General features: G+C 45.7%; 2 protein-coding genes across 6 annotated transcripts in view; one reads left to right on the top strand and one right to left on the bottom strand.

Annotated features, from left to right (window-relative positions):
• TTF1 (transcription termination factor 1) overlaps positions 1-21,166 on the bottom strand; it is a 32,268-nt gene extending 11,102 nt beyond the window's left edge. For 4 of the 5 annotated variants that reach the window (XM_067742874.1, XM_067742875.1, XM_067742876.1 and 1 more), the window contains exons 1-9: positions 21,106-21,166; positions 16,596-17,609; positions 15,039-15,265; positions 13,520-13,705; positions 12,508-12,586; positions 9,068-9,198; positions 5,788-6,022; positions 3,194-3,283; positions 1,518-1,583 (exon numbers count right to left, since the gene is read on the bottom strand). In XM_067742874.1, coding sequence (XP_067598975.1) covers positions 1,518-1,583; positions 3,194-3,283; positions 5,788-6,022; positions 9,068-9,198; positions 12,508-12,586; positions 13,520-13,705; positions 15,039-15,265; positions 16,596-17,602 — 2,021 coding nt within the window. In that variant the 5' untranslated portion in view covers positions 17,603-17,609; positions 21,106-21,166. Of the gene's footprint in view, positions 1-1,517; positions 1,584-3,193; positions 3,284-5,787; positions 6,023-9,067; positions 9,199-12,507; positions 12,587-13,519; positions 13,706-15,038; positions 15,266-16,595; positions 17,610-21,105 lie in introns of those variants that run through there. The other variant, XR_010944780.1, reaches the window with a different exon arrangement.
• A 33-nt stretch (positions 21,167-21,199) lies between these two features.
• The window catches only part of CFAP77 (cilia and flagella associated protein 77), a 137,700-nt gene continuing 131,031 nt past the window's right edge, over positions 21,200-27,868 (top strand). Inside the window, exons 1-2 of the mRNA XM_067742872.1 lie at positions 21,200-21,726; positions 23,589-24,027. Coding sequence (XP_067598973.1) covers positions 23,836-24,027 — 192 coding nt within the window. The 5' untranslated portion in view covers positions 21,200-21,726; positions 23,589-23,835. The remainder of the gene's footprint in view (positions 21,727-23,588; positions 24,028-27,868) is intronic.

Raw genomic sequence — 27,868 nt, 5'->3', positions numbered from 1 at the left:
CCGAAGACGAGCAGCAGCTTGATGTGGTCTCAAAAGATCTCCCCGTGGCCATTTCTTTTCACCAAGAGAAAAACTTCCTTTTCTACAGTGGGGCAGTGTGGCAGAGGCCGCCAGAGCCAGGGGATCAAAATCAGAACCACATGCCTCCTGATGGGATGTGACCTGGTGACAGAAACACAGCCTCCCCCGTGACTGATTCCCACGTAAAATACAAAACCCAAATCCAACAGTGAGGAAGCGTCTAACAAACTCCCCAACTGAGGCAAGTTCTCCAGAACGACCAGCCTGTATTTTCCCACAATTTCAACGTCATAGAAGACAAAGGCATTAACAGATACACACTACTGTATACAGAACAGATAAACAACAAGGACCTAGTGTATAGCACAGGGGACTATATTCAATATCTTGTAATAACCTGTAACAGAGGGACTTCCCTGGTGGCGCAATGGCTAAGAATCCTCCTGCCACTGCAGGGGACATGGGTTCAAGCCCTGGTCCAGGAAGATCCCACATGTCGCAGAGCAACTAAGCCCGTGCACCACAACTACTAAGCCTGCGCTCTAGAGCCCGTGAGCCACAACTACTGAGCCCACGCGTGCCTAGAGCCCGTACTCCGCAGCAAGAGAAGCCACCTCAATGAAAAGCCCACGTGCTGCAATGAAGAGCAGCCCCCGCTTGCCCCAACCAGAGAAAGCCCATGCACAGCAATGAAGACCCAACGCAGCCAAAAATAAATAAATAAATAAATTTTAAAAAATCCATAACAGAAAAGAATCTATAATGGAATCATTCTGCTGTACACCTGAAACATTATAAATCAACTATACTCCAATAATTAAAAAAAAAAAAAGAAAAGGCAGAAGAACTCTGCAGATTAGAAGACACTAAGGAGACAGATCCTGGGCTGGATCTTAAATCAGGGGGAAAGTGTTATAAAGGACACGACTGGGACGCTGGGTGAAATTTGCATGGGGACTGTGTTTTAGACAATAGTAGTGCATCAGTGTCAGGTGCCCTCAGTACGATCACTGTGCTGATGCAGAGTAACAGCCTTGCTGAGGACATGTCGTCCACCATTAACACTGAAACGGTTAAGGGAAAGAATTCTATTCCCTTGTAGAAGGGAGCGGGAGAGGGAGGGAGGGAGGGATGATAAAGTCAACGTGGCAAATGGTAGAAGGCTAATTATGGGCAAAGGGACCATGGGTTCTTTGTCCCAGTCATAGCTGGTGTGCTCCATGAAGCTTTTAAGAGACTCTGCACACATTTCATTCACTCTCCTCAGGTGTCTTGGGGTGGAGGTGGTGGCTGGAGCGGAGGGAGGGCTGGTCTGATTTACCTGGTCCGGTACTTAGACAGGGCGTTCCCAATACATATATACACAAATACAATTTATAGATGAGTTCCATAAGCAGCAGGAATTTCAGTCCTGTTCTTCAAATCTGAGAGGCAGTCATTTATTAGAACTCCTCTCTGATTTTTTCATTAGCTTGATATTAAACAAATGGCCTTACCCTATGGTGCTAGCAAGATCTTCCCAGTCTATTTCATTAACATCTTCCACATTTATTTCATACAACCTATGAGAAAAAATAAAAATTAAGTTTTCAAGCCAAAAATCAACATGATGGACATCTTCATGGACTCACAGAATATTAAGAGCTGGAAGGTCTCAGCGTGTTCACCCCTGTTCCAGCTCCCTTGTTACACAGGCCCAGTGTCACTGGCATCCTAACCCAAGGTCAGCCCAAGGTCATGGGGTGAGCTACAGACCAAAAAAATCACGCTTCCTCCTCCTGAGCCCTTTGCATCTCCCACCAAGCCTAGTAAAAAACACAACTTCACAAGGAACTATATTCAGTATGCTGTGATAAACCATAATAGAAAAGAATGAAATATGAAAAAAATATATATATGTATAACTGGGTCACTTTGCTGTACAGCAAAGATTAAACACAACATTGTAAATCAACTATGCTTCAATTTAAAAAAAAAAACAACACAGGGACTTCCCTGGTGGCACAGTGGTTAAGACTCCACACTCCCAATGCAGGGCGCCCGGGTTCGACCCCTGGTCAGGGAACTAGATCCCACATGTATGCCGCAACTAAGAGTCTGCATGCCACAACTAAGGAGCCCGCCTGCTGCAACTAAGACACGACGCAACCAAATAAATAAATAAAAAATTAAAAACCAACCAACCAACCAACCAACCAAAAACACAACTTCACCATTCAGTGTAGACACACAAGAGTAGTACACATGTGTACTCAGCACTTACTATGTGACAGACACTGGGTTAAGACCTCGATACCCACTAATCCATTTACCCTCACCATCACCTGATGAAGCTAGGGGATTATGTCCTTTCCACAGGCCAGGAATCAGGGCTGAGAACTCGAGTCATTGGCTCAAGGTTTCATGACTCATAGGCGGTACCCACAATGGAACCCAGGCCTGCCTGACGTGAGATGGCCTCCTTGGCTCTGCTAGTCTCTGCTGTCTCTCTGGTAGAGGAGAAAAGGGGAAGGCAACCCCAGCCAGGCCGGCGTGGAGAACGAGGAAGCCCACCAATGAAGGAGAAGCAGGCTTCCTGACAGAGCGCAAGAATAATGAAGCTGGACAGGGCGGCCAGAATCCAAAGGTTTCTTCTGCTCTTTGCTGTTCCTCATTGGACACGAGCCCAGCTCCACTAGACTCGCTGACTTTGTAAAACAGGTCCATGTCTCCCTGTCCATCAGGGGAGGGAGGACTCTGCACGGACCAGGAACTCAAAGACAAAACTAAAGACCAAGCAGCAGTGACACCAACTAACGCGTGCTAGAGAGCAGTGGGGCTCGGCCTGAAGTATTTAGCTCCATTTTCCAATGGACAGAAGTAAGCCATGTCTATGTGAAAGCCTTAAAGACTAAAATAGCTATGTTTATTGAGTGCATGCTACGTTTTACATGCATTATTTCATTTCTTCTGCCAATAACACTAAGAGGCAGGTACTGTTATTATCATCCTCATTTAAGATAAACAAACCAAGACCTAGAAAGGTAGGAAACATGTCCAAGGTCATGCACGTAGAAAGTGCTGGAAGAGGAATATGAACCGTGGTGACCTTACTGCAGATTCTGCTGTTGAACAACTACTCTTTGGCTAGAGAGAAGAACACAGAAAATGTCGTCACTTTCTATTTCTGTACCTTTCAATGAGGTTGATCTTGGCCTGTAGGGCATTAACTCCCCGGTATACGTCCCGACCATTTGTCATCCTCTTGGTTAGAATTTCCGTCCTACATTGAAAGAAAGAAAAACAGGTTATTTTCGGGGTAAAGTTTCCATTAAAATGTCCTTTGTTTTCCTCATTTAAATTGTCCTTATTCAGAACCACTTTATAACATTTGCAACTCATCACTGCTAACATTTACCACCATCAAGAATATACCTTTTTTAATTTTTTTAAAGTGGGAAAGGGTAAATAAAGAGATAGAAAGTTGATGGTTATTGAAAATGAATGATGGATACAAGGAGTTCTAAGTTGCTGTGTGTTACACAATTTCCATAATAAACAGTTAAAAAAAGGGGAGGAAAAAAAAGAATAAGCCTGCTTGCAGGTGCTAAAGGGCGCTGTGTAAACTCAATTTATTTTTGCTTGTTTATAAAACAGAGAGACATTGCTCTTATTACCATTATAGCTGCTGAAACACCAAATTACACAGATTTAGTAAAGTCATCAATGATTCAATGATTCCTCTAAGGCCCAAAGTTCATGGCTGAGGGAAAGGGTTCCCTGAAGTTCCTAATGAGAGCAGCAGCTCAATTAAAAATATTTAAAAAGTGCTTCTCGTGAAGAGTGAAATTTGTCACAATGTGATGGACGGATCATGAGCTGTAACATTTACTTTCTTGAGAAGGGAGGCACATGATGCACACACACAGAAACTGACACTGTTTTTACTAACAGCCGCCCACGTTCACTGGTTTGAAATGTACCCGCTGATGCCATTTCAATGTTTCATGAAGTAAATCTATGTTCAGCATTCAAGTTTCCTACATTTTTCTTCAAATTAAAAGAGAACCCTTGCATGTTATTTAATTATGCTGATTCTGAAACACGGCTCCCCTTCATCATTGCCCTTTTAAGACACTGACATATCATCTTCCAACTGAGGCTTTATAACCCACTCCTTTTTTAAAATAATTAATTAATTAATTATTTTTGGCTGTGTTGGGTCTTCGTTGCTGCACGCGGGCTTTCTTTAGTTGTGGCGAGCGGGGGCTACTCTTCATTGCGGTACACGGGCTTCTCATTGCAGTGGCCTCTGTTGCAGAGCATGGGCTCTAGGCAGGTGGGCTTCAGTAGTTGTGGCACGCAGGCTCAGTAGCTGTGGCTCGCAGGCTCTAGAGCGCAGGCTCAGTAGTTGCGGCGCACGGGCTTAGTTGCTCCGCGGCATGTGGGATCTTCCCAGACCGGGGCTTTGAACCCGTGTCCCCTGCATTGGCAGGCGGATTCTTAACCACTGCGCCACCAGGGAAGCCCCCACTCCTGTTTTTAAGTCTAAGATATAGGGGGAGAAAGGGCTCTGGTTCCTCCATATTACACACTTCCCCCCCTAAACATTATCTGTCCTTTGGAGCTTATTTCCTGAGGGTAGTCTTCTAGTAAAATAAATACTCTACGGCAGAACTGTAAGGTATATAAACAACACACAGTATAATCTAGGAGTTTGCTTTTAACGTACAACACGCCCACTCTGGATTTCATTCTTCTTTAACGGTCAAGATGATGAAACTCCCTTTATGCAGGAGGCCTGGGTCGTGGGCTGTAGAACCACTGCTTCAAGCTGTCATGCTGCAGCTGAAAGTTGCAGTTGAAAGTTAGATCAGAAACCCTCCAGGGCTGGGAAAAGCTACATCGGGCGAACAACGTGCAGCAAGATCTGGACCGAAACTACTTCTTTGTGACGGATCCACCTAAAGATGTTCTAGGATGAAGAGCGTGACTGCCCTGCTTTGGATGAAGACAGAGGAACTGCTGAATTAGAAAGCAAAAGTAAAAAGGTGGAGCTATTACTGATCACTACGCTTGTGATTTCCCTCCTAAATATTCAGACGTTAATTTTGTATTGTTTTTTTCATGCTATAAATAGGTAACAACCTGGTTTTATGAAGAAAGGGACAGAGTGAAGAAACCAGAAGTCAATATTCAATATTAAGAAGATTCAAGTTCTGTTTACAAAACAGAAACAGACTCACAGACACAGAAAACAAACTTATGGTTACCAAAGGGGAAAGGGGGCAGGAATAAATTTGAAATTGCGGATTAGCAATTTCAAACTACAAACTACTATATAGAAAATAGATAAACAACAAGGTCCTACTGTACAGCACAGGAAACTGTATTCAATATCTTGTAATAAGTTATATTGGAAAAGAATGAAAAAATAATATATATGCATAACTGAATCACTTAGTACACCAGAAACTAACACAACATTGTAAATCAACTATACTTCAATTAAATAAATAAATAAATAGAATAAAAGGTTCAAGTTCTTTATGAAGAAGCCACACAATGAATCAGGGTTGGCTAAATGCTAACTTAAATCAGCTATTGATATTGAAGTGGTTGGAGCAGCGGATTAGAGAGGATCATTCTTGACCTACTGTAAGGCTTTCCACGTGGTAGTTACAGATATTCTTAGTAACCTCAGCAGTCCACCCCTCTCCGGAAGTTGCTGAGAGACGGGCAGGGAATGCATCTTGTTGAAATTTATGTAAGAAGCCTCAAACTTACCACTTACTTTTACACTGCATCCAATTCCTGGTTTCCACTTTAGCCTCCACTTCTACCCAGGATATGCCTTTGTAGAGTTTTTCCCGAACAACTGACAGGCGGCCTTCAGGATTCTCTTGGAGTTTAGAATCCATCTCGTTTAGCTCCTGGGGAGACATTTTCTTTAGAATCACTTCTTCAACAGCCTTGATTAGTTTCTGGGTCTCCGTCTTGCTCCAAGCACCATGATTTCTTTCTGTTGACGTAAAAGGATGGTCTTGAAGTTGCTAATTTATTTGCTTTCAAACACAATATTAACAACAAAATGATAATGATGGATATCTGTCATTTGACATCTCTCCAAACCCACAGAAGGTACAACACCAAGAGTGAACCCTAATGTGGACTGTGGACTCTGGGGGGTTAAGATGTGTCAAGGTAGCTTCATGGATTGTAACAAATGGACCACTCTGCCGGGGGGTGTTGAGAATGGGGGTGTGCTGTGTATGTATAGGGCAGGAGATAAGTAAGAAGTCTTTGTACCTTCCTCTCACTTTAACTGTGAACCCAAAACTGCTCTAGAAAAATAGTCTTTTTTTCCCTTTATTTATTTATTTTCTTTATTTTTCTGGCTGCGTTGGGTCTTAGTTGTGGCACATGGGATCTTTGTTGAGGCATGTGGGATCTTTTGTTGCAGCGCAGGCTCTTTGTTGTGGTGCACGGGCTTCTCTCTAGTTGTGGCGTGTGAGTTTTCTCTCTCTAGTTGTGGTGCACGGCCCCTGTAGTTTGCGGCACACGGGCTACAGGGTGCGTGAGCTCAGCAGTTGTGGAGAGCGGGCTTAGCTGCCCCGTGGTATTTGGGATCTTAGTTCCCCGACCAGCGTCCCCTGCAACTGAAGGAGGATTCTTTACCACTGGACCACCAGGGAAGTCCCAAAATAAAGTCTTTAAAAACAAAAAGATAAATCAGACACTTTTCAGAAGACAATGGGCAACATCTCAATTACACAAACATAAAACTATCAGTTATGGACTTCCCTGGTGGTGCAGTGGTTAAGAATCCGGGGCTTCCCTGGTGGCGCAGTGGTTGAGAGTCCGCCTGCCGATGCAGGGGACGCGGGTTCGTGCCCCGGTCTGGGAAGATCCCACATGCCGTGGAGCAACCAAGCCCATGAGCCACAACTATTAAGCCTGTGCTCTAGAGTCCGTGTGTCAGAACTACTGAGCCCGTATGCCACAACTACTGAAGCCTGCGCACCTAGAGCCAGTGCTCTGCAACAAGAGAAGCCACTGCAATGAGAAGCCCGTACACCGCCACAAAGAGTAGCCCCTGCTCGCCACAACTAGAGAAAGCCTGCACGCAGCAAATGAAGACCCAATGCAGCCAAACGAAACAAAACGAAACAAAAAAAACTATCAGTTACGTGCAAATCAAAATGAAACTACGAAAGTGGCCACAGATTCTTTTTAAGAACCAATCTCACACACACACACACACACACACAACCAACTGCGAAGAAAAAAATCCTTTCTTAAAGCAATCTTTTTTTTAACTTCGAAAAAGCTGTTCTTCCTGTTTCTAAGAGTAATACCTCCTGCAGGAAATTGTGAGGTTCCCAAACATTTAGTGGAAAGAGAATAACCAAACGACTTTCATGTTATATACATAACTCTCCCCAAGAGTTTCTAGAGTGAAATTAACAGCTGCAATGACGCCACCACGGTACTTGATGAAGAAGGCACCTGTGAATTTATTTTTTTCCTTCTTTTCTTTTTTTTTAATATTTTGCACTCATTAAGCTTTCTATTTTTTTTAATTTTAAAAAATTTATTTGGCTGTGTTCGGCCTAGCTGCAGCACGTAGGACCTTCGTTGTGGTGCGCAGGTTTCTCTCTAGTTGCGCAGCATGGGCTTAGTTGCCCTGCAGCATGTGGGATCCTAGTTCCCCGACCAGGGATTGAACTCGCGTCCTCTGAAGTGGAAGTGTGGATTCTTAACCACTGAACCACCAGGGAAGTCTCGGCACCTGTGAATTCCTAAAGCCAGTCCTTGGCGCAGGGCATCAAAAGCTTCTACGATTCGCTCTTCTTGTCTAGATGCTCACAGTCATGCTAAGGAAGAGGCCGCAAGCTGGCAGGCTACAGATATCTTTGATCTGGCCTACAGAATGTTATTGTTACTATTTCCCCAATAACAATTTGGATGAATATTTAAAAATCAAGAGAATCCCAAGAGGGGTTTCCCTGGTGGCGCAGTGGTTAAGAATCCGCCTGCCAACGCAGGGGACACGGGTTCAATCCCTGGTCCGGGAAGATCCCACATGCCACGGAGCAACTAAGTCCGTGCGCCACAACTACTGAGCCTGCGATCTAGAGCCCACGAGCCACAACTACTGAGCCCGTGTGCCACATCTACTGAAGCCCACGCACCTGGAGCCCGTGCTCCACAGCAAGTGAAGCCACCGCATTGAGAAGCCCGCGCACCGCAATGAAGAGTAGCCCCTGCTCACCGCAACTAGAGAGAGCCTGCGCGCAGCAATGAAGACCCAACGCAGCCATAAATAAATAAATAAATTTATTTATTTTAAAAAAGAGGGTCCCAAGAAAAAAAGATCTTGATTTCACACACACATGCAAATCCAGATGTTTGCTTTACTTCTTGGAAACTGGCAGAATTGGCTGCGCTGAGTCTTCATGTGGCACCGGTGGCCAGAGTTGGTGGCACAAAAGGCGTGGTCTCCACCACCTCAGAGTTTACCATGTGTGGACACGCAGACGCCTGTCTGGGACCCGCTGCATGGCTCTGCCTGCAGAGCCAGAGCACGTGAGCCTCTGGGCTGAAGCTAACACCCACTAAGGACTGTCTTCTGAAAGCAACTGGGGACTTTTTAAGGTGAAGAAGATAACCAAGGAAGCTTTTTATGAAAGAGGAGAAGAGACAAGAGATGACTGACACTGGTTTTGGGAAACGTCCCTGGCTAACAGGCCCTCCCTCTGATGGTTTCCCGGGCCACCTGGGGGAAGGGATCTTGGTGGCCCAGGCTCTCCTGCCCACCGGCTGAGTGGGTTTCAGTTTACCTGGCAGTTGGAGTCACACTGAAAGCTACTGAAATAAGGTGTGGCAGAAATCAGTCTGGTGAATTAAGGTTGCATCAATATGCATGGAGAAATAAACGAATCAGTAAGAGAATGGCTGAAAAAGTGATGACTCTCTCAGAAGACAGGCCTGTAGTGATGCCTGGGCCCTGGGCCGCTGTGGGCTGATTCGTTCACCCAGGAGGGCTCTAGAGGCCACGACTTACGACTGCTGATCTGGGAGAACTTCAGGGCCACAGAGAGGCTACTTCGAGACACCATCTCGCCAATCTTTTTCCAGTCGTTTCCATGGAGGGACTGGTATATCTTTAGCTTCTCGGTATCTCCTTTGCTATACCTAAGAGGAAGGGAAAACAGATCACAGCTGAGCATTAACCACAAGCTTAAAACCACTATTCTCACTGCAGCACGCTGCGACGCTGGGAGAAGCCTTATAGGGTGGGCTGTCAGGAAACCTGCTCAGCGCAGTCCTACCAAGGACCTGAGCCCAGATACTTCCTGTCTCGGCATCTCAACCATGAGCATCCTGTAAGTCGGTCACCGCAGTCCCTGGCTCATTTACACAGAGGCCAGGGCAAATAATCCGATCATGTTATTCCCCAGCCAAACCCATAAAGGTTTCACACAATAAAACCCAAACTTCTGACTGTGCCTGCAAAGCTCGGCGCTCCCTAAGTTCAGCCCCATTGGACTTATCGGCCTTTCTCACCTCGGAGCCTCTGGACCTGTGGTGGGAATGGCCGCCCTCCACCGCTGGACAGCTCCTGCAAGCTCTTCAGAAGCAGCTTAAATGGGGCATCTTCAGAGGGGGCTTCCCTGACCGCCTGGGTTGGAGGTGTCCCGCTGTCCTCTCCCACAGGACACTCTGCTGCTCTCTCACTGCTCCCGTCACCACTGGCAACTGTACACTCGTGGCTTCCCTGGTTTATCTGACTCTTCGTCTAGGCCACCACTGGCCAATGGAAATATGAGCCACAGATGTCATTTAGAATTTTCTAGTGGTCAGGGGAAAATTAATTTTATTTAGTTTTTTTTAAGATAATTTATTGGCTCAGGCAATTGAAAAGTCCAGATACAGGTGGGCCCTAGGGTTAGCTTAATCCAGGAGCTCAGTCAAATCACCAAGGACCACTTTCCACCATTCTACTCTGTCTTCCATGTTTTTGGTGGGTTTTTTTTGGCGGCAGCATGCGGCATGTGGGATCTTAGTTCCCCAACCAAGGATCGAACCCACGCCCCCTGCAGTGGAAGCACGGAGTCTTAACCACTAGACCGCCAAGGAAGTCCCTAATTTTATTTAATTTTAATGAATTAATAACATATTTTATTTAACTCAATATATTAAAAACGCAGCCATTTCAAGATGTAATCAGAACCTAAAAGTATGAATGAGATACTTTACATTCTCTTCTCCACACCAAGCCTTCTAAGTCCATTGTATACTTCACTCTTCAGCGCATCTCAGCTTGGACTAACCATAGTTCAAGTTCTCCATGGCCACATGAGGCTGGTGGTCACATGGATGGACAGCACAGCTCTGGAGGGGAAGTCCTCGGAGGGCAGGGACCCTGTCAGTTTTCTACACTTTGGTACCCGTAATGCTTGACAGACAACAGATGCTCAATAAAGATGTGACAGGGACTTCCCCAGTGGCGCGGTGGTTAAGAATCCGCCTGCGAATGCAGGGGACACGGGTTCGATCCCTGGTCTGGGAAAATCCCACATGCCGCGGAGCAACTAAGCCTGTGCGCCACAACTACTGAGCCTGCGAGCCACAACTACTGAAGCCCGTGCGCCTAGAGCCCGTGCTCCGCAACAAGAGAAGCCACCGCAATGACAAGCCCACACACTGCAACGAAGAGTAGCCCCTGCTCGCCGCAACTAGAGAAAGCCCGTGCGCAACAACAAAGACCCAACTCAGCCAAAAAAAAAAGGACAGCTGTCATTAAAAAAAAAAAAAGATGTGACAGATGCCTTAGCACAAATCTGTCACAGTTTAAGGAAGTTAAGATGCAGGAATCCCACATAAAAGCAAATATATTAAAAGAAAAGAACTAAAGTGCACTATAATATATGTGGATTTTGAGATTAAACATCTTAAATGTTTAAGGGAAGAAAAAGCCATCTTTATGACATTTTATAATTCTTTTTTCGGGGGAGGAAGAGGGGCCAGAAGTGGTAGTTTATGTTATTACTAATGCAACACAAAAGCAGCCCTAGTAAAATACTAACCATTTCTAACGAGGGTGAGCCACAACTACGTGGGACAGTACGATCCTAGCATTCTCAGAAATGTATCTAAAATGCAGAGCATGGTGAATAGAGATGCGAAATCCTTCACCATTAAGAATCAAGCTTTTTAGCAGTTTCCTTTATAAGGCAAGCAGGGTCTTCCTGAGATTTCAAACAAGACTTAAAGGTACCCTTGAAGCAACAAAAAAGAGGACATGAGAGAAAAACAGAGTGTACGAAAATGAGGAAGCAGGTGCACTGACCCCCATGGCCCCTTGGAGACTTACAATTCTTTGATTTTTGACTTTGTATGGTTTTCTCACTTAAGAGTTCCTTAAGCTGGAAAAATACTTTAAGGGTAAATGGTCATCGCAACGCAAAAAATATGGTACCAATGAATGAACTTTATTATCAGAATGACAGACTTTCATTATTTGAAAAATGTCATTTCCCACAGTGATGTAACAGGTAGAAAAACATGTTACCTCATTCATTTACCAAAAGCATCTTTTTGGTCCCATTTAAAATGTCATCTTTAGTGAATTTCCTTAAAGTACACAGCGGGGGCTTGGGAAAAAGGGAGGGCAGGTTTCAGTCTGTGTGGAGGCATCTTTCCTCTACTTCAGGTTTATTTCTTTTGGTAAAAATTTTTCAAAAGAAGCCAAGGTCACATCATGTTAAGTTCTGATAGTACCTATGTCCTGATTTAAAATCACGGCGCTAAGTAGGACCCAACTGGCCCTGCCAGATTCACTCCATCTGCCTCCTGGAAGTGAGATCAGTAGTTGAGCCCTAGGTGGCTGTCTGGGCCCTCAAGCGTAGGAGCTGATGCCTTCTCCCTCATCCCTTTGTCCTTAAGCAGAGTGCTTACCCACCACTGACGCTCGGTCTACATTTGTTTTATTTGGAATGTTGGAAACAGACCACAATTGGGCATTTTATTTAGGAAAAAAGGGAGGAGAGAATGGCCACTGCCACATGAAGCTCTGCATTGAGGCTGCCGAATCACACTTAAATGACCTCACACAAGTGCTCACCCCCACCTTCAAATATTTACTGAAAACCCAAAGCACTGGGCTCAGTGCTGGAGGGCACACATCACACTGAGAAGGAACGTCTGGGTTCACAAGGAGCTGACAACTTAGGAGGCTGCTGAGAAAACTGCACGGGTGACGCCAAGAGGCAGCGCGTGGAGAATGCTAACATGAAAGCATGAAGTAGAAGCCAGGGATTTAGAAATGGGAAGACGACAGAAGGTTTAGTCAAGAGGTGGAAACTCAACGGGTCTTTGGAGACATACACCTGACGACACATCTGGTCTCACACACGAAACTCTTCACGATTGTGTTGTGTACAGTTTGATTTACAGTATCAGCAAAGACTAGAGAAATGCTCTGCTCAAGGTTTTTCTTACCTGCCTTTGTAATTGTTGACATCAAACATCTTCTTTGCTCGGTAGTATACGAGTTTCCAGGGCCGGGCAATGCCCTTACCTAAAGTCGGAAGAGAGGTGGTCAGAGGGACAACTAGAGCGTGGCATGAAATGCAGTCGCGATTATAAAAGAAACCCAGAATGGCCCCTTTTTACAACATGCGCTATCCTAGACCCCAGGTGGAGGTTGCAGTTTCCTATGTCCTGCAGAAAGCCGTCTTGGGGAGCAGATATACAAAATCCCCAGTTTCCTTGGCGATCTCTGAAAACTAGATGCTTAGCATGTAGAGGCTCTAGCTTCTGGTCTACTAAATTCATGGAAAAGACCCTTATTAGGCAAAGGGATTTTAACATAATCTGGAGGTGGAGGACACACTCCAGCAGTTCTCCATAAGACAAACAAAAAACCTTTGCAAATGAATAAGCTTTTTCCTGCTTTGCCACTCTAAAGATGAAAGGATCCCCCAGCAGGGGCTCATTGTTCTGTTTTCCTTTGTGCATTCCACCTAAGAAATTATCCTCTTTAAATCAAGAGAGATTTTTTTTCCAGTCCAAACCTACATTGCTTCATGACCTTCTAACTTCCCCAGGATACCTCCAAGAGGAGGGTTCCAGCTCAAAGCACAAATATGGCTCTACTTAAAAAACTTCAGAGACTCTGGTGTATACCAGAGTCCTTTGTGCAGTATGTGCAAAAAATACACAATAGAGGACAAGAAGAGAGACCAAAACCGTAACGGTTACCAAGCAGGAAAGCTGGAAGCTGATCATCTAATTTGTTAGAAAATCTGTGAAAGCACTATTCTTGGGAGACATGAACACATTCCAAATCCCTGAACGTATAGGCTGGCAATAAAAATACCACTAACGTAGCAGCAGCTAACATGCACTGCATGTACTGGACGGGCCAGGCACTGGCTCAGTACTCACCGCGGTTATCTGTGTAAGGCTGGAAGGCTATGGATGGTCAAAGAGGCCACACTTCTAAACTTACCAATGTGCAATCTAAACGAGTATTTTCTTTTTAAGTCGGTGATCAGAGATTTCTCCTCTGGGTATCTGTCTGTGTACAGCAGCTTGTCTGCATTCTCGATTCCTGTCAGAGACAGAAATTCTTGCACGTTTTTCTCTAACTGCTTATTTTCCTTCACGGAAAACTTGCCAAATTTAATAGCGACACCTAGGATTTGGGGCAGGAGAAAAAGGTACACAACTGTCAACGATGAATGAAAGCGAACCACCACTTGGTCTTTAGCAATTACAACAGCACCCGTCAGCTCCTCCCTACCTATCGGGGAGCAGCCCCCGCTTGTGCCCTTGACATTCGCTCTCCTGCAGAGTTCGGCCTAAACCACACTGTCCTCCCAAAGTCTTCCCTGGTCATCCTACTCCAACGTGATCTTTCTTGTGTCATCAGTTCCTTTTTACAGTTATTTAAAAAATAAATTAACAGTAATAGATATTCATTAAAAATTCAAACAGTATTGAAATAAAAGTTTAAAAGAAGCCCCCCCGCTTCACTCTCCTCTGCCCCTCCTCCCCCCAAGGCAGTGCTGGGAACTGGTTGGCACAAACCTGAACATGTATATTCTCTACGTATATATATTCGGGGGAGGTGGGGACAATGTCACTGCAATTTACGTTCTATTCCTCGTCATAACTCAAAGCACTGAAGTCTCATTATTACTGACTGCATTACACAGTACATTTTCCTAATCTTAGACATATTTAAAAAATCTTTTATAAAATACGTACTCATAAAAATGTCAACACAGAGTACAGAAATAAAACGGGGTCCTTCTATAGATATTTCCCTGTAAATTGTGTTTTTCTTGATCAATTTGTCTATTTTTTAAAAAAACTAGTCTTATCAACATGATTAATTCCATAAGGCTAAGGCCCCTCTTTTTACTTTTTTCAATGACCAGTGGCACTGGGCCTCACACAGCAGATACTCATCAGTAAGTACTGCTCACCTGCAGTACACAACCTTACATTTGTAGTTCATTCTGAAACCCAATAAGCTTTCTGGGAGGTTCTTGTAACACAGTGAAATCAAGAAGGAGACCAAGCTGGGTGTTGCCTGAAGCCATGCCCACTACAACCAGCTCACCCTCAAATTAATATCCTTGAAATTACACCTCATCGAAGCTGACGATGTTGATGTGCGTGTTTTAATTTGATTTCACTTGTGCCCCCCTCCCAGCGTCTCAAGCCCTTAACCTCCTCCCCGTCTTCTTCCGGGCTTGATATTCTAGTCTGTGGATCACTGGATCCGTTAGCCCCGTTTTTCCTCGCCTCCCCTACCAGAAGTTGGGCAAAGAAGAGGAAAACTAGTGCACTTCATTTTGGTAATTTTACAGTGCAGACAAGGATTCTGGAAGGAGATAAAGCTGAAAGTAGCTAAGGGATGCTTTTTGTGAATCTATAAATCTGAATCGCTCACAAAAGAAAGCCAGGGCTAGTTACGCATATAGAAAAGTTCAACAAATATTCAAGTTCCACAAGCTTACCCTGGGCTTTAAATTCTTTAAAGCGTCCCAAGTCATCTCGATACATTCGCTTAATTGTAGTGGCAGCCCTCTCCTTGATATCAGGGATGAACTCCTGGAGCTGCCTCACAGCAGAATCCAAATCCACGTCTGAATTATCTGAATCTCTCGAATCTTCAGATAAATACTTGGTTTCAGGATCTTTAGCCGACTCCAAATTGCCTTCTTCTTCATTTGTAGGTTCTAATCTAAGGAGAAAAACTGGATTGACTAACACTGACAGGTCACGTGCCCTAACGGCTTTCAGATTCTTTTCTTACAGTGGCTCTCCCTTTGACTACAACAGCATTAAAGCTGGAAGGGATCTTGGAGTTGATTCAGTCTGTGATGTCTGAACTCTTTAATGTAGCTTTACTAACTTGGATACACCTCAGAGGCCGCCTGGAAGGTAAACACGCTGCCCTAAGCCCTATTTCCACTAGGCATTGCTTCTTATGTTACAATTTCTCAACTGTATTGTTTCAGATAGTGACTTCCTAATAAGCTCAGCCCTCTTCTACGGCCCATGGATACTCAAGACACCTCCCCCCCCACAATGAGGTATGTTTTATAATAATGCTTACTAATTAGTTAAGTCAATATTCAGGGTTTACATTGTTACAATTGCTTCATTGCAGTTAACAATGCCCACATATTTTCCCCTTGGCAGTATAAAGAAAACATAGTTTTCTATGTATCTATCACTAATTCACTCCCACAAACTTTCGGCCAGATGTTCAAAGCTGCTCTTAGCCAACTGCATCAGCTAACCACCCAGACAGGAAACTGAAACAAAACAGAAACAAAACGGTCCGCATTTGTCTGAGCGGAGGGTCAACAGCTTTCACAGGTCCACAGCCCCAAACAAGTTAAGAACCACAGGCCGAGAACATTCCTGCCTCGTTATCAGTGATCTAAAAATGTCCCCAATGAGAAGGCACAGAGGCTGATGTGAGTTGGGCCCTCTGCCATTTAACTTCTATGTGAAACTATTTTAAGCCAGGACAATCTAGCAAATGTAAGAAAGTCACAGAGTAGAAATGGGGAAAAACCTGTCCCGACTCCCAGGAACTGAAATAAAGTGCTTTAAAAAAAAAGTCCTGCATCTATTCATCGGCCAGTATACTTAAATGATAATTATATAAATAATGATATCTAAATTTCTTTTATTAGGGAGAACCCTAATTCAAGTTTTTTTCCTGTTCCGTAACATTCTAAGTTCTCTGATCCTTTCTCCTATCTCTGTACATATAGACAAGGTAATTGTGGGGTCTTAAAATTCTTTTTAAACTTATACAAAGAGTTTCAGGGCTGGAATAGTTCTTAGTGAAAACAGACTCTAACTGCCTTATTTTATATGTGAAGAACGGAAGGTACCTGCCAAGTTACTCAGTTAAATGTACACGACATCCTATACATTTGATGGTCTATCTCTCTATGATTTCTGCCACTTACTATGGCCGTGCTGAACAAAGAGGCAACCGGCAGACATCACACCCAAGACACACACCATCAGAAGGCTCAACACCCGCACATTACCTCTGCACCTCTTCTGAACAGGCCTGGGGTTTCTCCTCTTGTGGTCTGGGTTTCACACTTTCTTCAATCAAGGTACCATGACCTTCCACTGAATCAAAGAGCGTGTCCTCAGAGTTCGTCCTGAGGACTGAAAAATCACCACCAGGTGCCACGGCAGTATCAACAGATCTTCTCTTCCTTTTCTTAGACTTTTTCTTGAGGCCACTGGATTCCTGATTGCCCCCTGCAGTCCCGACCTCACCAATCACTTGCGAGCCCTCTGAGTATATGTTCTCAGCGCTCTCAGGCGCAGGCAAGGCCTCAAATTCCTGGTCATTTGCACGCTTCCTCTTTCTTTTCTTAGACTTGCTTTGATCTGCAGACACTGGTAGTTGCGCAATTTCACCTTCTTGGCCCATGGGAGGCTGGGGTTCCTGCTCTTGGGATTCTGATCCGGGCAGGGTAATGCTTGCACCCAGACTTTCCTGGACAGCATCACAGGATGCAACTTTCCTCCGATGTTTTTTCTGCTTTTTCTCCCGAACTTTATCATGCAGTTCTGACTCATGTTCATGTGACATAGTAACTAAATGCGGTTCATCTGCTTCAGGCGCTTTTGTTGACTTTCGCTCCTTGCTTACATCAATGTAAACGACATCGACATTCTTTGTAAAATTCTTTGGTGTGTTCTCAATGTTTTCTTTATTCACCAGGACGTACGCAACACCTGCTTCCTTATCGACCCCCAAAGCACCTTTTCTTCTCTTTTTACTCTTTTTGGGTATAGAAGCGGCCTTTTCAGTCTCATCGCAAATTTCTGATTTTTTCAAAGGAGAAGAAACAAGACGCTGGGCATCCTTTCTCTTTTTTTTACCCTTAGTTATGTCAGCCTGTTCATTTGCCAGGGAGGAGTCTCTGAAACTTTCATGGGGATGCCTCCCATGTCTCTCCTTATGTACAGAACGCTTAGTCTTTTTCTTGACGAAAACTGGAGTGTGGGTTTCCAATCTGCTTGATTCTCCTTCCATTTTACTCCTATAGGGAAACGGAACCACATGGTTTATTTTTGCAGGGCATTTTAAACATTAGCCTCAGGAGGAAAAAAAAAAATCACACAAAAACGAAATTGCAGAACAAATGACAAGGCTGGAGTCATGATTATAAATTTTCTATTATTCTAAGTGCGCAGCAAGCTCACTGTAATTCACTTGTCTGGTTCCACTGCCTTTATGATATGAAAAAAAATAGTTAATTGAGCACAGTGCTCTGCCATGATCGGGCCCTTGTTCCCCCACGGCCTCATCTTCTACCTCTCCTCTCAAACTCTGTGCTACACATGCCTTTTTTTTTTTTTTTTGGTTCCCCAAACATGCTCCAATCCTTTCCCTGGCTTGAGGTCTTATAAATCACGACTCCCTCTCTCTGGGCTGCTCTCCGCTGTCTCCTACCCCTCCCTGCCGCCTTTCATCCTTCAGAGCTTGGCTTGAACATTGCTTCTTCCAGAAAGCTTTAAAAGAATATAAACATTATGATACCATGCATACTACGTTAAGAGAATATAAATGTTATGATGCCGTGTATATTACGTTAAGAGAATATATACATTATGATGCCATGTATATTACATTTAAAACACAAAAAAAGTTTCATGTATCTTTTCTGAATGGATACATATGTAGTAAAACTATGAATACAGCATGGGGATTATAACTGGTAAATTCAGGGATTAGGGACAAGTAGAGAGCCAATTTCTCTTACATCTGTAATCTTTTATTTCTTAACTGGAGTAATGAGTACAGGGGTATTTGTTATATTTTTGTCTACTCTTTTAAAGTGAACTGAAATAGTTCACTTTTTAAAAAGCAAGGGGCAGAACAAGAATGCAGACTGCTTTCACTTAAAAACAAGCATTAAGGACTTCTCTGGTGGCACAGTGGTTAAGAATTCACCTGCCAGTGCAGGGGACACGGGTTCGAGCCCTAGTCCAGGAAGATCCCACAAGCCACAGAGCAACTAAGCCCGTGCGCCACAACTACTGAGCCTGTGCTTTAGAGCCCGTGCTCTGCAACAAAGAGTAACCCCCGCTTGCTGCAACTAGAGAAAGCCTGCGTGCAGCAATGAAGACCCAACACAGCCATAAATAAATAAATTTATTTTAAAAAACCACAAGTGTTAAAACAAGCAACTGAAGGATGTAAACGTACTGTTTTAAGTATTTACCAAAAAAAAAAAAAAAAGAGAGAGAGAGAGAAAAGAAAGAAACCTTTTCTGACCCCTTGAGCTTGGCCCATTCCCCAAATGATATACTTTCATAGCAAACTATTTCTCTTTTGTAGCATTTAGCCCAGCTGTGGTTCAGAGCGGGGACATCAAGTATCCACTGACCTCAAACTAGAAGATCGCCTCTTTGAGAAAGAGGCTGAATGGGCCTTGTTAGTGTCCAACAAAAAGTCCAAGTTCTGCAATAAGTAGGAATGAAGTTTAATAAGGCTCCAATGTCAATTCTTATACAGAGCACGTGCATTCTGGAGTTTAAGTACAGGAATGGAAATGTACTTCACAAAAGACATGGTTAAAAATATATACAAACACATCTTACAACTCTCCTTGCTCCGTATTGCTTCTGGGTTTCAATTTTTAAGATTTTATTTCTCTGCGACTAAAAGTAATACTAAAGGTAATACGTTTACATGGTTCAAACATCAAAATAATCCGTCCTTATTTCCCCTCCTTTCTCACAGAGAAGGTAGCATCTGTATATTCTGATCTGCATTTTGCTATTTTCACTTAACAACAGATCCTGGAGACCTCTCTGTGTCAGTGGTCTTTCAAGTCTGAATGCTTAAGCACATTTTCTACAGAAGGTACCTACTTTCTCCTAGGTAGTCAAGAAGCTATAAGAATTGTCTAGCTGGAAGGATGGGGAACAACAAACATGTGGACTGATACCTATAAACCAAATCTACCAGCCCCAGGATCTCACCTCCAACGGAGGCACCAAGAGCTTTGGTTAAGGCCTTCCTCGCTGGTGTCACCCAGAGATGCACAGAAACCCCTTCTTAATCCACTTCTTTGCAGCTTCCACCTCCATGACTCTCCCCTGAGACTGCTCCAGTTAGAGCGCCTACGACCTTCGTGCCACTAAATTCAAGCGATACCTTCCTGGCCCATCTTTCAGGATCTCGCTCTCTCTCTCCTTGGCTGCACCGCGTGGCTTGGTGGAAATCTTAGTTCCCCGACCAGGGATCGAACCCGTGCCCCCTGCAGTGGAAGCACTGAGTCCTAACCAATGGACCACCAGGGAATTCCCTCAGGATCTCTCAATAACAATGAACAGAGCAGATAATTCCTTTTAATATTTTTACCTTCCATTAGTTTCTTTCTTTCTTTTTGTAAATACCTGTATGCTTCTCCTTCTGGTCTCTTGAACTCAGCACCACGTTTTAAATATATAGTCGCTTCCCACTAAATCCTTCTTATGGCTTCTCCATTATTCTTTATAAATTTGTTTATTTTACTTTATTTATTTTTGGCTGTGTTGGGTCTTCGTTGCTGCGCATGGGCTTTCTCTAGTTGCCGCGAGCGGGGGCTACTCTTCGTTGCGGTGAGCGGGCTTCTCATTGCCGTGGCTTCTCTTGTTGCAGAGCACGGGCTCTAGGTGCGCGGGCTTCAGTAGTTGTGGCGCACAGCCTTAGCTGCTCTGAGTCATGTGGGATCTTCCCGGGCCAGGGCTCGAACCCGTGTCCCTACACCGGCAGGTAGATTCTTAACCACTGCGCCACCAGGGAAGTCCCTCCGTTATTCTTAAGATAAAGTCCCGAATCCTTACAGACCTACCATGCCCTTCATGATCTAGTCTAGTCCATGCCTACCCCTCCACCTCTCATTTCTCCCTGGGTTTCAGACATCCTGTCTTCCTTCCGTTCCCAGAATACACCATGATCCTTCTCGTTATCAGGGACCTTACAAAAGCATCTCATTTTCCCAGGAATGTCTTTCCTCCGTTACCTTTCTGCGCTATAACTGGTCTAAGTTTGAACCTCACTTTCTCTTCTGGGTCCCGCCTTCTCGTTACAATGTTTCTCAACAGTCCAGCTGCTTCCCTACGGCACTTCGCTCCGTTGGGACATAACCAGCCTCCTAACGGCTGGGACCTTCTCGTCCGTCTGGTTCCCAAATGGTTACCCGGCGTTCGATATATATGGATATACACTTATTCGGAACATACCACTTCCCGCCGTGCAGGGACGTGCCCAAGCCTGGTGCCGATCCCCTCCCCACTTTGGGGTGCCCTGGAGACCCTGCTCTGCCCCGGGGTGGGCGTTCCGGGGCTGAGAGGGAGGAACGAACGAGAGGTTCCCGAGTGGAGGGGCTTGGAGAGGCTGCGGAGAAAACAGGCGCCACCCTCAGCCCTGGGGACCTGGGCCAAAGGCGGGCCTCCGGGGAGGTGAAGACAGCAGCCACACACCGCTCGGTTCACACACGCAATCTGGGAAAAAAGCCGGAGCAACTATAAAGCGCTTTCACCTACCTTCAGAACGCGTCGCCTCCTGCCTCCCAATCCGGAAGTGCTGGTGTCGTGAAAGCGGAAGTGGCTCGCGCCACTTCCGTCCCGCCCCCCTTCGGCATCGCGCTGCCGTAGCCGCTCGCTGGCTGTGGGGCTGTGACTCGCGTCGTTTTCTGCCCAGTTTGTTCCCGGGCTTGTTGCGAGTGGGGTGGGACAGGGTAGAGCGTGATCCTAAAACTAAGAAAGTGGGACAGAGCCCTTCCGCCGACTTGCTCATTCATGCCATTTATTCAACAGTTTTTTTTGCTGAGGTCCGTCTGCAGTCCAGGAGTGAACAAGATGCTGAGGGCTAACCTGAGGAAGACAGAAAACAAACTAATCAACCAAGATAATTTCAGATTATCCTTTAAGGAAAATAGATCAGGGTAATGTGATGGGGAGCGACTAGGGACAGTGAGAGCTAGGTTAGATAGTAAGGAAGGCTCTTTGACGAGTGACAGTTGAGTTCTAAATGAAAAGGGTGAACAAAAATCGATGGAAGAGTGTTCCAGGCTGGGAGCAAATCCAGAAGCCCTGAACTTGGTTGCTGGAGGAACTGAAACTCCCGCCAGGGTAGCGGGAGCGCCGTGAGTGACGGGGACAGAGGTAAGGGGTGAAGGCAGGGGTTGGCAGGGGCTCAGTGGTGCGGAGTCTAATGCCCATTGAACTTAGGTGGAGGTTAGAGGTAGAAGAAGCCTTGAAGATCTATTCCGATTCTCCCATTTCCACTGAGTCCTGAAGAAACTTAGCTTATGATTAAAAGTAAAGCTTTAAGCAGGCCATCAAGTCGAGGCCAGTATACATGCCCCTCAAACTTTTAGTCTTACTGCATAGTGAACACAATCACACCAGCAAAGAGATTTCTCATGGAATCCTGTAATCACCCCCTGTTGTAGGAAATCTTTCTTAGGTAATATCAGCCTTACTTTGTGGATGAGAAAACTAGGGCCTCGTGTAATTTGTCACAGGGGAACTTATGTGGCCCCAGCTAGGATTCAACCCTGTGATCTTTCCACTACTCCAGTATCCTGCGCCTCGCTGCACCACCTCGCTTCCTCTGTGTGAGCTGCCAAGCAGCTTTGATTAAAAAGTGCACAGCGCACATTTATGGGAAAGTCTGAAAGTGAAGCAGACGAGAGAAACCATAAAGCGTACATCATACACCTGTCACCACCCAAGGGCCGCTTCAGGCCTTGGATGGACAGTGGGGAGTCTGTCTGATTTGCTCTGGAAAGGTAATGCTGGTGTTGTCCACTGTGGCTGTGCAAGGCCTTGAAGTGCAGGTGTGTTGTCTGTGCACCTTCTCTGTGGTGAACCCCTTACCCAGAGCCTTGTGGATATTTGCACATTTAATGACGATGATAATGATGGGTGAATGACCGCACTAAAGGCTGGGACTAGAAGGCAGACTAGGGATCGTCCAGGCTAGTGGTTCCCAAAACACTGCACCAATCACTCGGGAAGCTCTTAAAACGTGCAGATTTCCAACTTTGCATACAGACTGCATATCAGGCACCATTATTGTATCACGTTAAAATCCATAGACATAATAGCATTGTAGTTCTGTATGAGGATGTCCTTGTTCCTGGCAGTTACATGTATTTAGGGTCAGATATGATACTGTCTGCAGATCTTTTCAAAATGGTTTAGCAATGTGTATGCGTGCATGTTCTCACACACACACACGCACAGAAAGTAAACGTGGCAAATACTAAGGACCAGTCAATCTAGGTGAAGTCTATATGGGTTTTCATTGTACTCTTCTTTCAAAGTTTCCATAGCTTTGAACTTAAAAAAAAATCCAAAGGGGAAGAAGGATTAAAATACAGATTCTCAGATCCCATTTCCAGATATTCTGATTCAGTGAATCTGTATTTTGCAACTTCCCTTTATTCTGTTGCACAAAGTTGGGTACCATTGATTTCATTCAACTCTAGACTTTCCCCCCTACCCACTTCACAGAAGAAAACACTGAAGACCCAAAAGGTGACTAATTTGAGATTACCCAGTGGATTAGCAGTAACATCAGGCTTGGAATGTGGATTTCTATTTCATTCTGAAACACGTAACGCTCTGCCCCGGGCTCTGTGTGTGTGTGCGTGTGTGTGTGTGTGTGTGTGTGTGTGTGTGTGTGTGTGTGTGTGTGTCGTTGGGAGAAGTGGGAAGGGGCGGCGAGAGGGGTCGTGGTGAGTGGGGGGTGGGGTGGGTCTTTGACCTGGAAGTCAAGTGTAAATGGCCTTCTAGAACTCCGTCGCTTTTAACACAGCCCAGTGGTGATTCTTGGGTTTTTCTCAGGTCTACTTAAGAAAACTCGAAACACGTCCACTTAGGTGGCCGCCAAAAAGTTTCCTGAAAGTAAATCGACCAGCCCTGCTCCTGTGCCGTTGGCGTCCTGTCGCCATGGAAACGGACGGTTCCATTCTTCCTCAAGGGGTGGTCTTGATTTTCTCTCCTTTTCGAATCCGCAGCGCGGCGCCCAGAAGACGCTCTCAGGAACCAGAGGGGCTTATGTAGGTCTTACTGCTCCTTGCAACGAGGGGGCTGCGCGAGGTGGGGGCGCCTCGCTCCGGAGGGAGCCCGGCGTCCGGTGTCCACCCCGGCGTCCGGGTGGTGCGTCCCGGGACTGGCAGAGGGCCCCTCGGAGTTCCGCACCGGCCCCCCACCTGAGAAGCGCGCTGGATCCAGCCGGCTGGCCGACTCCCCGTGACCCCCAGGATGCCAGAAGCCAGGACCTCCCGCCACGACCCCACGCGATGGAAGAAGAAGCCGCCGGTGCGCCGCACGGTCAGCCAGATCTGCCCACCCCCGCGGCGGCCCCTGACCGTGGCCGACATCCAACCGGGCATGGAGAACGAGAGGCTGGGGGTCGTGCGAGATTCCATGTTTCAGAACCCGCTCATCGTCAAGGTGAGCCGTCCCCACGCCCATCACCCTCTTGCGCTCGTCCCCTCACTGGGCACGCACGCGGCCGGGGGTTTCCCCCCGTCCTGCCCCGGCCCCACCGCTCCGCTCCGAGCCTGGCACTGGGAGCTCCAGCTCTGGTCCAGACAGACCTGGACCCCCGGGCGGTCACGGGCAGGCCGCATCGCCTCGCTGACCCTCAGTTTCCTCATCCTCAAAGTGGGATGATAATGGCACTCATTAAAGGGAGTGATTGGGAAGATTGCATAAGGTAATCCCTGCGAGTTGGCGGCTCTTTGCTTATGTATTCACGCAGGGTGAACCCACAGGGTGACAGACAGGTAGCAGCACCCAGACTGCGTCCTTACCACCTGCCAGCCCTCGCAGGGTGCAGGCCGCCTCTCCCGATTCCCCTGCACGCCTGGGCTGCTGTTATGTAGCAAGTGTCCTGTACGTCTCTTGGAAGCATCACTTCACACGCTAATTTCCACCCAATCATACTCTTAACCAGAATTACGACCCTAAGAGGCAAAAAGCGCGAATCTCTGCCCCAGGGGTCCCACAGGCACAAACGAGCGAGGGAGCCGCGGTTTCCAACTAGGTCGCCTCCTCTTTGATCGCACGCTCCCTTACATTAGTTACGTTTCGGGACTGGTGTTCACCCAACGCTGGCGTGGCATCAACGCGCCTTTCCGGGGCCCCAGGATAGGTCAAGTTGAAGTTTGGCGCTTGGGAAGCTGGTCAGGAGCAATTTTACCTTGCGCCACTGGAGGGCAGTGTGCCTTTAAAAATGCGCGCAGTTCCCCAGATTCCGGGGGTGGAAGGCGCAGGTGATAACCGTGGATTCAGTAACAATTATTTATCTGAACGCCAGGAGCTGTTTAGAGCCCAGAGGTTTTGGTTGTTGTTAGTTTTTTGTTTGTTTGTTTCGTACAGGGAACCTGGGCTTTCTTAACATCGTGGTAGAATTAGCTGAGTTAACTGGCTCCTATGAAAACACGGATTCCCTCCTCTTGCCCTACCCAAACTCTTTCCTGGGCCAGCAGCTGGGAGAAGCTGGCTTATCACACTAGGCACCCTTCCATCTAACACCTCCCCTTCCTAGGCCTCCCAAAGTGGAGCAAAGTCCTTCACTTATTTCTAGGTGAGAAGAGCCACTCTCAGAGGACAGATGGCACAGACAGATGGGGTTCACCACTCTGGGATCAAGGGGAGAATCAATTTCCTCACCTCTGATCATTGCCCTTACTCAAGCAGTTACTGGTGGACCAACTCCTTCCTACTTAAATACAAAATGGACAGCGTAATGGAGTTATTCTCCATGGTGAATTAAGTGTGATGCCCACCCCAAGCTATAATATATCCATAGAGACACATACATACATATAGGTATATGCATAGATATATACATATTGTATATACACATACACTTTACATATATATGCACACATACACACACATGTGTATGTACAATATACATGTGTTTAACATGTATAACATACATCTATAAGTAAAAATTTCCCCTCCCTTTTTTCCTTTTGCTCGTGCTGCATATCAAGAAGGACAGTATTTGGCCTCCGGATGGCACTAGCTGAACAGCTTCCAGATGAATTCAGTCCTGATTCCTGAACTGGAACTTTGGGTTGGAAAATGTGCAGGAGACACTGACCCACCACCGAGGGTTCTGTCTTCAGAGCATGAGACACAGAGAAGGGCTGCCCCGTCAGCGGTGACTCGGCTCAAGCAGCAGGAGGCGCCCTGGTGATCGTGCCCAGCTTGTTTCCTGTCAGGAAAGCAGGTCTTTCCTTCTTACTTTCCTCCCTCCAGTTCTTGATGGGCCGTAAGGTAGTTTCAGTAGCAGTTAAGATTATGTCCACATTTCAATACTGACCACCGCTACCAGGTTTTTCTACTAAAATCTGGCCTAAGGAAAAGCTGCAGAAACACTGAGAGCAAGGAGTAACCTTGATTGTTACCTTCTCCAGACCCCTCCTTACACTGGGGACGCTGAGGCTGTCTGTGGTGGGTTTTTTGTGCACGGTCCTGGCAGAGCTGGGGGTAGAAGCTACATTCCCTGGCTCCCCGCCCAGCTTTACTTTTACCACTCCAAAAAGCTTCCTCTATTTTAAAGGAAATTTAAATGACGAAAAAAACTTTGAGGTTTTCGGCTCCCAAGAAAAGAAGATCGAAAGTATCCAAGATGGTGGAGCCTTTAAAAAAAGCTTTTTAAAAATCATATGTCGCTGAAATTTCTGTTGAGGCGTGGCTTGTGGATTTCTTGACTGTGGCATGTCAGTTTCACAATCCCAGATTTTCAAACCCTTGTTTCTGTGCGAGTTCTCATTGTGTGCAGCAGAGGTGGGAGTGCCCTCTGCCTGGGGTGTCTGCAGGAGAATGATTGGGACTGAAGTCTATTTTGGTTTTGTCTCAGTCTGAATCTGAAGGTTGCATCTGTATTGGGGGAACATAGCACCTTAGAAAGAGTCATTTACTCCCCCATGTTGGGGGGCTGTTGCTCAGATTTGCTTTCTCCAGTGAATAGGATCTGGATTGTTTTTTTTTTTTTCATTTAAAATGCAGACACACTGCCTGAACAAACACAACACTGCTGTTTCACACCCATGGAATTTACCGGGACGTACACGCATCAGTTATTCAAGAACATGTCTGCAAGATGCCACCGTAACCAAGTGAAAAGTGAAAACCTCAGACATCCAAGCAGATATTGTATCAGCAAGAGCTCAACAACTCTTTGCCTCATTTAAAACCAAGCCAACTGGCTATTGAGTGGGGCTGATTGAATCAGCTCCATGTTTTAATGTGGTCACAAGAAGATGTAAATGTTTTCCATTAGAAAGGGCATCTATTCTATTGTATAAAGTGTCGTGTGGTTAGCCAGTTTTCCTTCAAATGTGACTCTCTGGGAAGAATAAAATTAAATAGAGAAAGAGCCAAGCTTCTCCCTGCTTGATTCTCATTTCCCCAGAACTCTGTGACTCAACAGAGGATCCTGCTACAATAGCCTTCAAGGCTCCTTTACAGAACCTGTCAGGGTGCACCCTTCCTGCCATCGGAACTCGGCTGATATCCTGTCAATACAATTATGGGGAGAGACTGTTTGGTTTGCTCCACTGACAGCCTTGAATCTTCTGTCGCCCTGGAGAGGCAGGCTGGGTACAGGGGTGGATTTTATTGAATTGAGCATCCTTAGAGGGTGCAAATGATCACGGCACCCGATGTTTTTCATAATTTCTCGCCGACTTTGTTTTTCTGTGGGGCTTTATGTCACAAACAGGAAGCGTGTGCATTTGTAGGTAGAGCTATAGAATCACATCCTTCTGGGGTTGGAAGGAGGTTTACAGCCATCTAGTCCAATTCCTTTTTTGAGGCTATTAAGACCCAGAGAGGGGAGGAGACTCGCCCAAGGCACTACCCTGACCCGGTCACAGAAGTGGGATGAGATTTATGTCACCTGACTTCCAGACCCATGCTCTTTGGCCGCGATACACAATTAGTTAATGAATGACAACCCAGATTGGTTATACCTGTACATCAGGCAGTCAAAAAAATGTTCATCGATGAATCCGATTCCATTATTGTTTCACTCAACATTCCTTCCAGAGTGAACTCTACTAATTTCTTGGGATTTGTTGACAGCCAAGAAATATTTATTGAATGTTCACTGAGTACTCTGCACCATCCTAAGCTCTCTTGGGGGCATAGAAACAAGTTCAGAACTTAGCTCTTGCCCATAAGGAGTTAATTATTTAGCTGGAGAGACAGAATATCTATATATATCATTATATATATGTATTTCATATGTATGACATATATATTGCTTAGCATA

This window comes from Pseudorca crassidens, chromosome 7, assembly GCF_039906515.1.
Source record: "Pseudorca crassidens isolate mPseCra1 chromosome 7, mPseCra1.hap1, whole genome shotgun sequence".
NCBI lineage: Eukaryota > Metazoa > Chordata > Mammalia > Artiodactyla > Delphinidae > Pseudorca > Pseudorca crassidens.
Note: the sequence above shows the minus strand (reverse complement) of the source record. Positions and strands in the feature narration are given on the sequence as shown.